Source organism: Cimex lectularius, unplaced genomic scaffold (assembly GCF_000648675.2).
Source record: "Cimex lectularius strain Harlan isolate CLEC.00 unplaced genomic scaffold, Clec_2.1 scaffold8, whole genome shotgun sequence".
NCBI lineage: Eukaryota > Metazoa > Arthropoda > Insecta > Hemiptera > Cimicidae > Cimex > Cimex lectularius.
This window is the reverse complement of record NW_019392656.1, coordinates 1,265,171-1,281,386: the sequence shown is the minus strand read 5'-3', so window position 1 is coordinate 1,281,386 and position 16,216 is coordinate 1,265,171. Positions and strand designations below refer to the sequence as shown.

At 32.1% G+C, this 16,216-nt stretch overlaps 1 protein-coding gene across 2 annotated transcripts in view; it reads right to left on the bottom strand.

Annotated features, from left to right (window-relative positions):
• Positions 1–6,918: 6,918 nt before the first annotated feature.
• The window catches only part of LOC106669675 (transmembrane protein FAM155A), a 57,115-nt gene continuing 47,817 nt past the window's right edge, over positions 6,919–16,216 (bottom strand). For both annotated transcript variants that reach the window (XM_014399316.2, XM_014399317.2), the window contains exons 3-4: positions 8,940–9,111; positions 6,919–8,510 (exon numbers count right to left, since the gene is read on the bottom strand). In XM_014399316.2, the coding sequence (XP_014254802.1) occupies positions 8,284–8,510; positions 8,940–9,111 (399 nt within the window). In that variant the 3' untranslated portion in view covers positions 6,919–8,283. The remainder of the gene's footprint in view (positions 8,511–8,939; positions 9,112–16,216) is intronic.

Here is a 16,216-nt window from a genome sequence, read left to right as displayed (position 1 = left end):
AATATGGCACTTCAAACAATTAACTTCTCAAAAAAATAAAGCATTAAGTACTACTGCAGTAATTGAATGGAAAATATAATCAGTTCTTCAAATTTTGTTCAAAATTTAATGAAATTGAGGCAGGTAGCTCTAAAATAGTACCTTCTAGCACACCTATAGCACTTAAATTGTTTATTTATAATTATTTCAGTAAATTATCTATGTATATTATTTTATAATTTAACAATGTTTTATAATTATAACAGTAATAATCAGGTTGTTTGGTGAGGGTGAGATTATTGTTCACAAATTTACAGGCCTCAACATTACTCTCACAATTTTATTACTTTATGTAATTATAAATTGTTGATGCTAAGGCCATAAAATCCTTGGGGAAGTCGGTGGCCACAATGGTTAAAGTAGTGACTCATCACTGTATGGTAAAGGTCCCGGGTTTGAATCCAGCAGCCCTGATTTCGAACCCGACTTAAATTAGTATTAACTTGTAGTTGAAATACCCTCTTAAAGAAAAAAATTCCAATAGTCAATGATTTTTTAATCATTAATCAATCATTCTGTTGTTTTTAGATGAATTAACTGTATTAATCTTTTTTAAAAGCAGAACTTTAGTTTTGAACATATGATCTAAACAATTTTTTTTAAAATTATATAATTTATTTCCTGTTTGCTCAAGATGTTCATATAAAATTTCATTTTTGTACTTGTATATGAAGAACATGAATTTATAATAAAAATAGTTGAATAAATGACAATTAATTATTAAAAAACAGCAGTATCATTTATTGCATGACAGAAGTTGTGAATAATAAAGGCAGCTGCAATTATAGGAAGTGAACATACATTATTATTTACTATTCTTGGAAATCGGTGGATCGCAATTTTAAAATATTGTTGTATATGTGCTAAAGCTCTGGATTGGAGTTTTTCAAAATCACAAAGTTCACTTGTGGAGTCCTGAAGAATAAACTTTTGTCCATAGTATTTCGGCCCTGCGATCAATTTGACGTCAAAACTGGATTTCTCAAGCCTCTGATATAAATTGCATTCTTTGAAAGCTTCAATTTGGTTAGCGTTAGTCGTCAGATACAAATCTCTGCATCTGTATTTATGATCCAGGAGTACTTGGACTAATAAATAAAAATCATTTGCATGCGGCAAAATGATATTGCCGAGGATTCCTAACGTGGATTTAAAACCATATTTTTTTTCAAATTTCTTTGTTATATCCTCCATTTCCTCTATTTTTGGCCATGTGCACTTTAACAGTTGTCGACATTTTATAATTTCATTTGACATATGTTCAAGAATTGCGAGAAGTGTTTCACCTTTACTTTCTTCACTGTCAAAGTCGTGATGACAAGTACTGAGGTATCTCAGCAGCACCAGTACTTGCCTTTCAACACCCACGAGACCGACGCTATTTAAAACTTTAATCAAATATTCATAAGAACTGTACTCTAAGTGAAATGTGACCTGGAAGGACCTCTTTGATATCCCCAAATTGAGTATACCTTTGCGTTTCCTTTCTTCGGCTTGTTCCTCTAATAAAGACTTTAAAGTAGTGAGCACAATATTTTCATTGTCGGTAAAAATACTGATTAAAAGTTCATCAATATGAGGAGAAAAGTAAGAAGAACTTGAGGCATACCTTAGCATATTTGCAATAGAATATTTGAACTTTTTACATTTTTTGGTCTTCATTATTTTTTCACTATCGTGATTAATAATTAACTTTTATCATATGTTAAAATTGCTGAAAATGCTAAATAGTTGCATAGTTCTATATATAATATATAAAAGGCATAGCAAATACTTTTTTCATTTGTTATAATTTTTATTATAATTTAATTACTTATTAATAATGGAATAAGTAATAGTTATGTGTTTGAACTACTGTTGTTGTTTACCTATTTATTCTTAGTTTACTACGTGCATGCTTTCTAAAATTGTAATGCTTCCAGTAAATATAAGTCCATTACAAATAATTTAACTTATCTATTAAAATAATTAAATAATTTAGCAATTATAATCCCAATAATTCACTATTTCATTTTAATTTAAGTTTAATTTATTCGTATTTAAATGCACATTGAATAAATATGAACTCTCAGGGAGAGGACGGACAGGGAAAATGAACATTTGGCTATGGATTTATGGGCTTTAGGACAATTTTTTAGAAAAGGTACACATTTGTTTTTAAGGAAGTTTTTCTTTTAACTCGTCAAAATCGGACTGATATGGAGGATGCACAATGTACATACAAATTTATGTCTGTCACAATTGTAGATTTGTCTCTTCATACTTTTAACTTTTTGATAATTCAACAAATTCATTAAATTTCTTCTTATTTGTTGAATTCACCCTTGCAACATTGAGGGACAGAAATCTAAGTAATCGTTTTGATTTAGGATAGGCCGTGCGAGGTTGACCCACAGACAATTACTTTTGAGCCCAAGTCTGCATATGTGCCCGGCTTGCAGAGCAAGGTTGCTCGATGTATCCCACCTAATTGAGGGGTGCAATTCTTTTGCTAGATATAGAGTACACAGGAATGCCACCTGGTATGAAAATTGTCAAGCGATCGGTGATTCATAAAAGTTATTTTATTGTATATACTTAATCTTGTATTTACTGTATATAGTAATGATAGTTTTGTGTCTACAGCGTGTGTTGAAAGTTAATGTATTTAGAGTGAGAGGGTAGATGGCAAAATATTGAGTACACCATCGACCTCAATTAGGTTAGATTTATAATATGTGTAGAAGGTGATGGAGGAATACCGACTACTCAGCTATCATATTTGAGTGAATGTAAATATCTGTAAGTAAGTGGGAAATAATGAGTGAGAGTGTGAATGGGTTTGGATCTAGGAACTGGATGCATTGGGTGCTGAATTGACAGCAGTCGGATCCCAACCTAGGTGGCTGGATGGATAAGACAGATGGTTTGATCCCGGACTGCCAACACCTGGGGATGGGTGATTCTTGAAGCCTGTCGGTGATTTATTATAAATTACAAAAGCTGGAATTGCCAGCGGACTGCAAGAAATGATAGCCTCAACTCTGTACATGTGTTTGTATATATGTATATGTACATACATGTGCAGATTTGAGCTTATGTGTTTCCAAATAAATCCACTCAGCATTCTGCGTTGATTTTTTTCTTCTATCATTTGTGTGACATATCTACAAAAAGTTATAAGCTAAAATCACATTTATTATTTTAAAATTATTTTCAAAAATTGTACACAAAATAAAAATGTTTATTTGTGAATTAAACTAAACTTTAAATTAAAATATCAATAATTACAAATTAGGTTGTTGGGGTGAAATATATTCAAAAACTAATTCGCATATTATTTTATTACCAATCTGTTTATATGAATAATATGTACACAGCGAGCGTAACCACAGCAACCCCATGAAGTTGCATTTAATAATTTATACACAATATTTATATCAACCCGATAGTGTTTGTTTACAAAAAACAGGTCACTAGGGAATATATATTTTATATATTTATCTAATAATCAATTTATTTTAAGGTTAACCTGTCCTTATATGTAACTGTTTAAATTTTATAATGCTCTTAAAAAAAGTTATCCCACTGCAAGATATCAATCTTTTCATAATTTTTTTATGAGCATTATAACCTTGTAAATGTATACATAAAATGCCAGGTTAAAAATTTGGGCTTCGACTATATTTCCTTAATCAATACTAAAATTATTATATGTTAATGAAAAAAATACGTCAACACAAACGTTTTCATAATACAAATAAATTTTCAAATTGTACTAACAATAACATAGGTATTTTAAAATTCAAAGTTAAACCAAAATGGTGGAAATACAGTCGAATGTAAAAATCCAAGTTTACTTAATTTTTTTTCTTATGATTAACAATAAATTTGCAACAACAATAACATATTTCTTTTTTATGTCACTTTTTGATATTTTTTTGTTAACAAATAATATAAATATTAAATAAAATTTTGCTCCAACCCCTCAAACAATTTGCAAACCATTGATGCATCGTGAAAGCAAACGTATAAGTGATGCCTAAAGTTTTTATGATTTCAATAAAATTCATCATTCTTAAAATTGACTTTGCTTCCAAATTCAGTTTCATTCAGATACAGGCTCTCAGGTTTGAATATTATTGAAACCATGTTTGTGCGTTTCAGCGAAAATTTCCCCATTTGCTTCAAAATAAATAAACATCAAATCAGTTTAAAAAATGTTTCATTTTTATTACAAAATAATATTTTTATAATTAATAAAATTGAAAAAAATTTAGACACCACTTCTGGACTAAACCAGTTAAATTCTTGAATTTGAGAAATAAGTTCCTTAATTTGTAACGAGTCCAACTATAAACCCTCAGGGTTATGTACAATTGTATGTAATTGGGTAATATTTCGGTATGGACTTTTGCCACCTCAATATATTTATGGCTATATATACTTTTATTTATTTTTCAATTTTTATACAGTGTAAACAAAAACAAACATTTCCAAACATTTCTCTACAAAAAATTCCACATACACTACAATTTTTTATTGTTCAATCTTTTTTTTATATATTTTTAAATATTTTTCATTCACAATTTATATTTTTTACTCATTATTTTTATCTAACCAATATACTGAACAATTTATATGGGAGGCTTCTATATTGACAGACTGTACAAATCATTGGCAAAATCACTTTAGAGAAAAATTGATATTAATTTTAAAAGTACCAAAACCAAGTTACACAAACAGTGAAAATATTAATATCAAATTTTAAATAATGCGATTTGCCAAAATGAAATTACTTAATATACAAATTTGTGCTGTTTTCCTATTAGGTCTATAATTACAATTTTATCTGGGGGGGGGGGTCTTGATCTAGTAATAAAAACTTTTTTCTTTTGGAACAGTATTCGTTGTAAATTATTAAATTTGGATAATTTTTTTTTTAGATTTTTATATTTTTTTAGGCTTGAAAATATATGTTAATATTTTGCATACTTAATTAAGAGACTCATACAACGTTTTCCATTTAAATCTATTGAGATAAATACTCTCTACCATTGCTACTGATTCTGTGTTCATGATTTATTAAAAATTATAAAACAAAAATATGTGTTTATAATACATTTTATCATTTAATATAAGTAACTTTTATGTCTCTGCCCTTTGCATCCCAGATCAGATGTACACTTTATTTCAATAAATATATTGAATAATTTGTGTTATACACTGTATAAGGCCTTTGTCAACACACCCCACTTTCTTATTTTAATAGAAACCTAATTAGAAACTAACAACTAAATATACACGGACGCAAATGTAATTGTATTCACACAAAAATGCCACAGTATTGGTCAAACCATTTCAATTTATTGGAACAATTGCAAATACAAATATGTTTTTAATAAAAAATACTAGGCATTGTCCCATTTTAACATTATTATTATTATTATTACTTTTTTTTTGGCAAATTAGTAATTTTTCATAACATTAACAACTGGAAGTACATAAAATTCAAGTCTTTGGGCATACAACAAATATAAAATACTTTGTTTAATAAAATTTAAAAGAGTTAACAAAAAAAAAAATATATCGAATATGTAACAAGTAAGCACAAATTGGTATAATTGAAGTTATGGAGCAAAAAAATTAATTAAATTACAACATTTCAAATAATTGCTTTTTATTTGTTAAAAAAGTAAAATCACATGGATAATTTTAAATAAATAAAAAAAAAAAATCAAAAGGGAATGAAACGTAGTTCGTACCTTTATCAAAATAATTACAGTAAAGTCATGACTTAGTGATTACCAGTTGAACGCTTCAGCAAACAGATTCTTGAGAATATTAAACAGATTCTTTTCAACCATGGCAAATCTGAAAGCGAAATATTGGTGTTTTATTTCACATATACATGATATATGTATTAGCAAAATAATCGATGACTCAATACATAAATGATCTCCTAAATACCGTGATTTAAGTTTAACAAATTAACAAACTGGTTACAAACGTCAAAAATTTAAGTAGTTCCTCCATGTTGTATTTATTTAATTTTAAAAAAATTATAATAATTAGTATAACTGCAGGCAAACTGTTATATAAAAACACTACAATTTGCACAGAAATTTTAGCAAATTTAATTGCATAAATGTCTTTGTACTAATGACAACATCATTAACATCTAGTGAACCTTGAACTTAATGAAAATGTCTATTAAAGATTATTCTGCAGCATAATCCCCTTAATACTAGCCATTACACAATTGCATTTCTAACACCTTTTGATTTACTCAGTTATTTTATTAAGTTGAATTCAATCATAAATAATAACGACTACTGATGGATTCAATTGTATAATTAAAAATTTTAAACAAACTTTACATCTCGTCTAATACATGCCTATTCAGTGCACAGTTTACTATAGTTGAATTTCAGATTTCATTTATTTTTTCTCACCTGTATCGGACAGCTCAATTTAACTCTAGTTACATATTGTCTTCTATTAATCATAATTTAAGATTGCTTTTCTTTCTTATTAACAGTCGTAAACAATAAAAATAAAGAATAATTCATAAACGATAAAGTTTGTTGAGGCTGTTAATCACAAAATGAGATCTCATTTTTACTTGGCTTATTTTGAATACAAATATCAATTAATATTATTTATAAAAATTTTATGGCTTGAATTGTATTGTTATCACAATATTGTTCTTGAGAAATAGAAAGCTAAAAGAAAAGTACAACTGATTTTTAAGTTAAAAAATATTACAAATAACTTACCCAGTTTATTCAGGCTAATTGAATGAATTATTTTTTATTTACATGTAATTTAATCGTAGTTATCAAATATTTTTGAGATCTCTAATTCCTTTACCACCAATTATCAATTTAGGCCTGCATATTTTTTTTTTGCGTAGTAATATTGCATCTTACTTCAGAGCTTATTTTGTGGTTCCTAAAAATGAATACATGAAGGAACTTATTTATTTTCTTTATTTACTGTCAGTCCTATTTGTACCTAAACTTTTTAAATAATTTACCAACAACAAGTTGCCTTTATCAAGTGAGGGCTGGGTATTTAACTTATTTCATTCCTATGTATATTACATTCTACAATGGCAATGGAACAGTGTAAATCCTTTCCAAATTTAACAACCTTCTGCGTTACTTCATATGTAACATGTTTATTCATTTTGTTAAATTTCGCCTTGCCGAGTAATCCCCAGCCCTTTTGGTGTCCTGTTTATTAGGCAAACTAACAGAATTTCTAGTATTTTATTTTAAAATTGTTTTTTTGTTTTTTTAATATATTTTTTAAATATTTATTTAGATCTATAGCTTAACACAGCTGTGACAATAGGAAATGTCTTCAGAATCTTAAAACCTTTTTATTTTTATAATAAATAGAACACTCTCCTTTTGCCACAGCTTGTTTAACTAATATTTTTTTCTTCTTGAATTGTTGGGTTGGACATATTAAAACTAATGTTAAAAACTAAAACATAATTTTGAACACACACACCAATTCTGTCACCTAATTTTCGAGGTTAACAAATGTTTAATCTTATTAAAAATTCACAATTAATAGTCTTTTTTGTTTAATGTTTATCACCAAATAACATTTGATGTGACACAAACACAATTCACTTTTCCAAGGCTATCAGCCAATTGAACACTCAGGCACCGATGGACTATTATTTTTTATTTATGTTTTTGTCCACTTTCAAAGATATAAGCACGAAAATTCCCGTAAAATTAAATTAGTTTATGTATCACTTTGCACTTCACATTTTATAATTGCAACACAGTTCATTTTTCATCAAGATATCATAACATGTGGTAAAGACAAAACCTTCAGTTCACTTATATAAAAATTTGTATGCAAATACACAATTTTTATTACTTTAAAAACTTTTTCTTTTTCAAATATAATAAATAAAAGTGTGTATGAAAACTAATGACAACGTATTTTAACATTTCATATTAAACTAAGATCATCCAGTGTATACCAGCAGGGGTTTTTTGCCCAGCAAATAATTCCTGTTGACAATACAAAGGATCATTCTTTCTATTATTTTGCAAGGCCACAAAGAAGTATATTTCATATATACACACATAAATGAATAGTGTTCTCAATGTTACACTATGAGGCGTCACTTCCAAATAGGAAGCCGTGAAAATCATACGGTCATAAATATACATTTACATTTATATCGTTAATGAAAAATGAATGTGACACAAAATGAGCTTTTTATTTAAGTAAGTGCTATATGAGAAGTCTAGTCCTGTACATAATAAGACAAGTGAGCATAAGGATGAGAGTGGTGAGGTTTGTAGGGTGGGAAGCAGCCGATGAGGTATCCTGCTTAGGGCTCGAGTCGTCATCACAGGAGTTTTTCGAGCATATTCCATTTTCGCACTCATCATAACAACAATTATTTGACCCGTATGAAGACTTTGCCATTTGCTCCCCCGTTTCCTCAATGTTCGGGTCTGGAAAACAATGAAAATTAACAGTTGGATCATTTCAAACAGGCGGTCATTTTTATTTTTCAGTTGTCTGTGGAAATGTTAAAGTTATTTAATTTTATTTTAAATAATAATAACACAATTTACTTCATCTTTTGTTTTAAAAGTCATGCCTATTAAATTATTATTAACGACGTTGCTTATCTCCTAGCATGCAGAGGAATCTTAGCATTATCCAAAATTAAATCTTTACCATATATAATCAAACTTGATTATTGCATTAATTAATAATAAACAAGATGTCTAGACATGAAATTACATTAAAATAGTTAAAACTACTGTTAATAAATCAAAAAATGCCTTGTTTTAATTGTACAACAATTCTTAGTCATTATATACATACAAATTTTTTTGTCATTTTAAAATGGTGTATATTATAAATTAAGCACTCACCTAGGCACAGGAAGGTAGGCTCACCAGCGTAATGTGCTGGGCCTTTGTCTAAAGGCAGGAAGAAAGGGCATCGTTGTTCTACCCTGTGGCAAAATGATCGGCATGGCTTTATGTTTCGTTTTTTATCCCAGAAACTGATCTTAGCACTGCATATCCAATCCAAATAAGCTTTCTGAAAAAACCAAAACCAGAATAATATTGAATATTAAAATTAAATCGCAATATATATTGAAAAATAAAAACAAAATTGAGGTTAGTCAAATAAATAATAATACAAAATAATAAGTTTGTGTGCAATTGTTTAGCAATTGAGTTTTTCTTTTAACATGTTTTAATGTAACAGAAAGAAAAGTGATAAAACTAGATTTAGTTTTGTATAAAATTTAATGATAATAATTTTGATTGATTGATAATAAGTAATGCTTTTTTTCATGTAATTAAACACCCTTCTTTCTGGCTTTCCATATGTGGTTTTTCCCATGTAGAATGAATGTATTTATTAGCGAGAGTGTTTGACTGGGTATATAATACCAAATACCACACAGACCCACCAAACTAGGAGAGTATCATATCAAGGAGAGAGATGATGTAGATTATTGAACCAATAAATATTTTTCTATAGCCATACTTCCATTATCAGAGTGTGTTTCCATAAATATATATACTAAATTTGATTAGCATGGTCAAGAATCAACAGCACCTGACATTCAAGTAACTAGGTTATTTCCCAGTGGCTATAACTGTTAATTAATTTGATCGTCCATTGTTTATCATTGCTGGATGTGTTTAGGGTATAAGTAAATCCTGAGGCCTAATCAGAGATGATCATTAATGGTAAAAATTTTCTTAGTTCCCCCATTCAATTGGACATAACTAAAATTTTTGTGTCAGGGAGTCGTCCAATTGACCTCTTATATGTAATTAGAGTTCAGTCCAAAGGTCATTTCTTAAAAATCAAGAAAGGAAAGTAAGAATCAATTCAACAACCAGTGTCTCTTGCCAGCTTTCCTTCTACAGGATTAAGCAGTATTTGCTGTTGTTGATCTGGGATCAAAATTTGCTAGCCTGCTTCTGAGAGACTGAAAGGGTCAATAAGATGCCTGGTAGTGGATCTCAGCACATTACGATGCTAAAGGAGGACATAAATACTGTCACTGCTTCAAGATGGAACCTTTTTCATAGTGCCTGACAGATCCTAACTGAAGTACTAGATGGTTTGGCAAGGCCTTTGTCAATACAAACAATTTATAATCGTTGGCCTCACAGCGTAGCCCTATTGAGAAGACCTACAGCAACAGCCCACCATCAGCAACTCATGGTGCAGTGAGTGCAGAAGAGACCACCTATTGGAATGCAGTTATGTTTACTGATGTGTCGTATTTCTGTCTGCATAGTGAAAGCAGGCACCGGAAGAGTCTACCGAGAACAGGGGCAGTGTATAATTTACACTGGAGGACGAATGACTCCATATTGTTGAAGGCAACCTCATCACAGTCCGTTATGCCCAAGAAATTATTGAGGAATACATCCCACAAACCAGGGATCTCATTGGCAGGGTTTTTCTATTTCTGGTTGACAATGCCAGACCTCATAGAGGCAGAGTTGTTCATCAATATGTAGAAAACCTGGGAATTTTCATCTGCCCTTTCCCTTTTGGCCTCCAGACCTCAATCCCATTGAGGACCTGTGGTATGTGTTACAGAGAAGGCTTTTCGATCACCATTCGCAGCCAGTTGTCCTGCAACAAGTGCAGCGTTGCAACATCTCTGAAGTGAAATTCCTTATGAAATTAGTGACAACCTTATTAACAGTATGCCTAACGGGTATACAGAGCTTTTAGCTAACATACACGGTATTAATTATTCAAAAATACTATTGTGTCCAATAAAAAAAATTATGGAATTAAAACCTTTTATTTCATTATTTTTCAAAATCCCTTTATTAAATTTTCCTTCAGTAACAAACATAATAATTTCTAATAAATTTTAATGGAATTTATAATACAAATGTAATAAAAATGCTAGGGAAAGTAAATACTACAAAATTGGCAATATCCATGAGTAGTTAAAAGCAATTAAAAAATTACATAGATACTGCACATGCACAAACACACGAAGACTTTTTAAATTAATTAGTTTATTTAGGATATATTGGTTACTCAGTTGATAATTTCTATAAATTAGTTCTAAAAGTGTTTGTTATAAAAATTTCAGAAGACTTCATACAAATTGTTTTAAACTGTTATATTTTGTCTGTAGCCTTGCCTTTTTGTACTGCCCATAATTCAAACAGTTTATAAATGAAAAGGAAGAAGGAGAGGAAGAGGAAGATAGGGTGAGAAGAGGGAGAGAGGGAAGGATGGAGGGAGAGAGNGAGAGGGTGAGGGGGAGAGAGAGGGTTGAAAAAAATTAAATTAAAACTGATTCAAATTTGCCATTGTATCGTATTACTAAAACTAGTGTTCTTTATGCTTTTTTTAAACTAGTCATTTCGGGGTAAAAATGTCCAAAACCCCTTATGATTGAATTTCATTATTATTTTTGATACAGAGACCCAATCTCGCCAGGATCCACTGTCCAATTCTTCATGGAAAAAAAAACCTGTTATAGCAACCAGAGGCCTTACTAAGAGAGGGATTGGAAAGAGAGTGAGTGGGTCGGTCGGGTGAGCCACGGGTGCCACTACAGGGATAAAATAAATTACAGAGACGAACCCTTTCTACCCATAGAGGCACCAACACACCCCATCCGCACACTCACGGATCTCCACTAACACTAACACTACAAACCTTCTATGGCCTTTTTTCTTCTTCTCTTCTATTGACATTTTAACAATAGCGGACTAATTCATTTTACAACTCATACGTCTCGGGGCTTTTATTCTGGGCAAGTTCAAGAAAAATCTTCGATTCTACATTGTCGTCAACAAACTTATTATACGAAGTTGTATTGTTTAGTTGTTTAAAGAAACGTCTCGCTTATCAACAACACAATTGCCGTCTTACTCTTATCATATGTAGCATTGGACGAAAGGCTTCGCAATTTATTCACGGATGATTGACGTTGATGGATGACTTTGACCTAAAAAATCTTAATGAAAATGTGGCGAATTGAGAAGTGCCATTATGCCGACTAGGGGTTTAATTTTTTAAATGCTTAAGCCCTCTTTTAGAAATACCATATCTTTTTTAAATTTGAAATATTAAATCGACGTTAACTATTCATAAAAATATCTTTCAATTGGATAAAAAGACTCCGATATTGCTTTTCATGTAATCTAAATTTCACCCACGTATACTTTTATACAAATAGTTTTATTATTTTAAATCTTTTTTTATTAACAGTATGAATATGTAATAAAAATTTAGTTTAATGATAGGCGGCCCAAAATTTTCGTAAACGACCAAACATGTTCATCACCCATATCTTATGAGGAATTCTCGTAAGACATTTTGTTCAGACTATTTTAAAGGAATTACATCAGCCTTGGACTGTTTTTCTGGTTATAATTTCGCTTTCATGAGGTGACCAAATTTTGATCGTTCTAGACAGATGCATCGGTAAAAACAATACCGTTTTTATTAGATGTAATGTTTTATTGACTGTCACGAATAATCTCGATGAAAAAGTTTATTCAGTTATTATTGACAACTGCCAAGCATTCGACCTATTTTAATCATCATCAGGGCAAAACCATCATAAAAATATGTACAAATAGACTTAATTAAACTTTTGATAGACGATTTCTTCTTAAAAAAAAATCTCGGAACGGCTCTTCTTTTCCTTTGGATTCCAAGCCATGTTGGGACTGAGGGAAATGAACTAGCTGATAACGCAGCAAAAGCGACAGAACAATCCCATCGTCTCAGTTTTAATAAACCCTGAAGATATAAAGTCTACTTTCAAATTTAAATTAATCGAAAATTGGGAAAATCATTGTAAACAAACCATTTCTAACAAATTAAGAGACATAAAAGAGACTGTTAAACCTTGGGAAATATCCTTCCAAACTTACAGGCTTGATGAGGTCGTACAATGTCGATTACGTATAGGGCACACAAATATGACCAACAAGCACCTCATGTAAGAATCGATACCACCAAGTTGCCTTTGTGGTGATAAATTAAATGTATTACACATAATTCCATTCGTGGTCCGATTGACCGAATAACGTTTTTCAATTAATTAATCTTTTTATAAGGCATTGATTGAGATAATACGCTCTTGAGCTATTGTGACTTCGAACCACTCGGAAGGTGGGAAGTTAGTGTCCGAGTGGATCGAAGTCACTATAACTCAAGTGGTAGAGCAGCGGCGTATGTAGCCGGAGGTCGTGGGTTCGAATCCCGCTCGTGACACTGACTTTTTCATCTCAACCCATACCTTACATAAGTATTACACATACTTGCGCCCCTTTCCTTTTGTCTGAGGTTGGCTCATTACCCCAAAATCCCCTGGACTATAAAGGAAATGTTAGGGAATGAACAGAAAAAAATTGAACAGGTCTTCGAAAGTCTAAAAATGAGAAGTCTCTATAACCTTATATAAATTTCCATAATTTCCAATAAACATTTCAAATTTCTTTAAAGCACGACTCGTATTTTTACTTTCATTATTGAGTCGTTCTTCAAAGAAATTTGAAGTCGTGTATTAAAAACATAATTATTATGTGTGGTGTTTAGTGACCGTTAGCCAATGATTATTTGGAGATCGTGAGATGCGGTCTGGTGTGACGTGGGTTTTAGAAAAACATTTTCTTTATCGTGCTACGTTTCGAGCCTTATTGAGATCATCTTCAGGGCTCAAAGTGTTTGTCTTCCGTGTAGATGTGTCATTCTTGTGTGTCGTGTTGATATTGCCTTTAATTAGGTTTAGAAACCAATTGTTTGTGTTAACAGGTGTTTGTTTGTTGATTAAGTTGTTAAGTTTTATGGTGTGTTTGTTTTTAATTTGGTCAAAGTGGAAATTGTTGTAGAATTTTGTTAAAGTGTCTGTAGGTAGTATGTTGGCGGCACTGAGTTTTAATTGGTGTAATTTCGGTGTTAATGTCTTAATGTTTCTAACGCTGGAGGTGATTTCTATGTTTAAAATGAGATGCGGTCTGGCGTGACATAGGTTTTAGAAAAAAAATTTCTTTATCGTGCCAATGTTTCGACCTTTATTGAGATCATCTTCAGGGCTCAACGTGTTTGTTTTCCGGGTAGATGTGTCATTGTCGTGTTGAGAAAGCCCTTAATTATTATGGCGTTCAAATAGGACAAAAAATGAAATTGAATTTGTTTGTCATCAAGACAATACCATGATCACGACTATTTATGTAGATGTTCTCCAACCCAATAAATTTTTGCCGATTATTTTCCCTACCTAATATTTTCACCTCCTGAAAATTTATATTGTGCCCTGTATCTTTTACATGTTGGCTTAAACCAGTATTATCACGTTTGTTTTTTAGATAATTTTTATGTTGGTTGATCCTTTTGTGTAGAAACTGTACAATTTTCCCTATGTATGTTTTTTGACACGAACTTTTAGTATAAACAGAACTTATACATTTTTAAGTTTTTCACTAGTCTTTTATGTGTCGCAAAATATTATCCCTATTCATTATTAACGTTTGTGACGACCTGAATCCCAAAATTCTCAAATTTTCTACATATTTCTACTTTGAACAATTAAATATAAATGTGTGGTGTTTATTGACCGTTAGACAATGATTATTTGGGGATCGTGAGATGCGGTCTGGCGTGACGTAGGTTTTAGAAAAACATTTTCTTTATCGTGCCAATGTTTCGACCTTTATTGAGATCATCTTCAGGGCTCAAAGTGTTTGACTTCCGTGTAGATGTGTCATTCTTGTGTGTCGTGTTGAGAAAGCCCTTAATTATTATGGCGTTCAAATAGGACAAAAAATGTAATTGAATTTGTTTGTCATCAAGACAATACCATGATCACGATGACGATTCGTGAGTAATAAAGTGGTCGATACATTGAACACTTAAAAAAAGGAACTTTATTGACAGTGGCCTTTCATCCAATAATTTTTTTTATTCTTATTTCGTCTTTCTACGTTTTAATCCAGTTGTATTCTCTTTAACCATCGATAGACATCATCTTAAACCAGCAGTTCGCAATATTATTGAGAGAATCAGTCATCGAGTCCACCGGCAAGTGGATGTCGAAGAGGCGCGCGTCTCAGAACATGGTCTTCTAGGTTTTAGCCCGATTCTGAAAGACTGGAAGTGGCACCAAAAGGCCTAGTAGTGGATCTCAGGTAAGGCCTTCGTCATCACAAACGATTCGTAAGCGTTGGCCTCACATCGTATGCCCCTTTGAGAAGATATTCAGCAACAGCCCGCCACCAGCAACTCAGGAGAATATGGTGCAGTAAGGTTCCCACATACTCGTCAGCCTAAAAAGGACTCTGAGGATGTTTAACGTCCGCACCTGGCCTATTCGACCTTATCGGACGTTTTCATTCTCAAGATGAGAGCTGACGCACCTCCACATACGACAGAATAGTGTTACTGCCGCAGCATTGATGTAGAGGCAGCTCAGCCCGAAGGGCCAAGATGACCTCGCTCCCCGCTTGTCCATTCCAAGTGGCCGGATCTGCATTGAGCACCAGACCGTCACCAGCCTGGTCACCCGCGCACTCCCTAGATAGAGAAGGCCAGGAATGCTGTTATGTTTACTGATGAGTTGCGTTTCTGTCTGTATAGTGATAGTAGGCGCCGAAGAGCTTACCGAGAACAGGGGATGCATGTCCCCAGTTCGTGCTTCCTTCAGTGCAGTTTGGAGGAGGCGGTGTGATGGTCTGGGCTGGGATTTACACTATAGGACGAACTAGACTCCATACTGTTGAAGGCAACCTCATCACCGTCTGTTATGCCCAAGAAATTATTGAGGAATACATCCCACAAACCAGGGATCTCATTGGCAGGGTTTTTCTATTTCTGGTTGACAATGCCAGACCTCATAGAGGCAGAGTTGTTCATCACTATATAGAAAAAACCTGGGAATTTTCCATCTGCCCTTTCCCTCTTGGCCTCCAGACCTCAATCCCATTGTGGACCTGTGGTATGTGTTACAGAGAAGACTTTTCAATCCCCATCCGCAGCCAGTTATCCTGCACAAGTGCAGCGTTTCAGCATCTACGGAGTGAAATTCTTTATGAAATTAGTGACAACCTTAACAGTATGCCTATCAGGTGCATATAGCTTTTAGCTAACAGACATTATACACGGTGTTAATTGTTAAAAAAAATAGTGTGTCCAATAA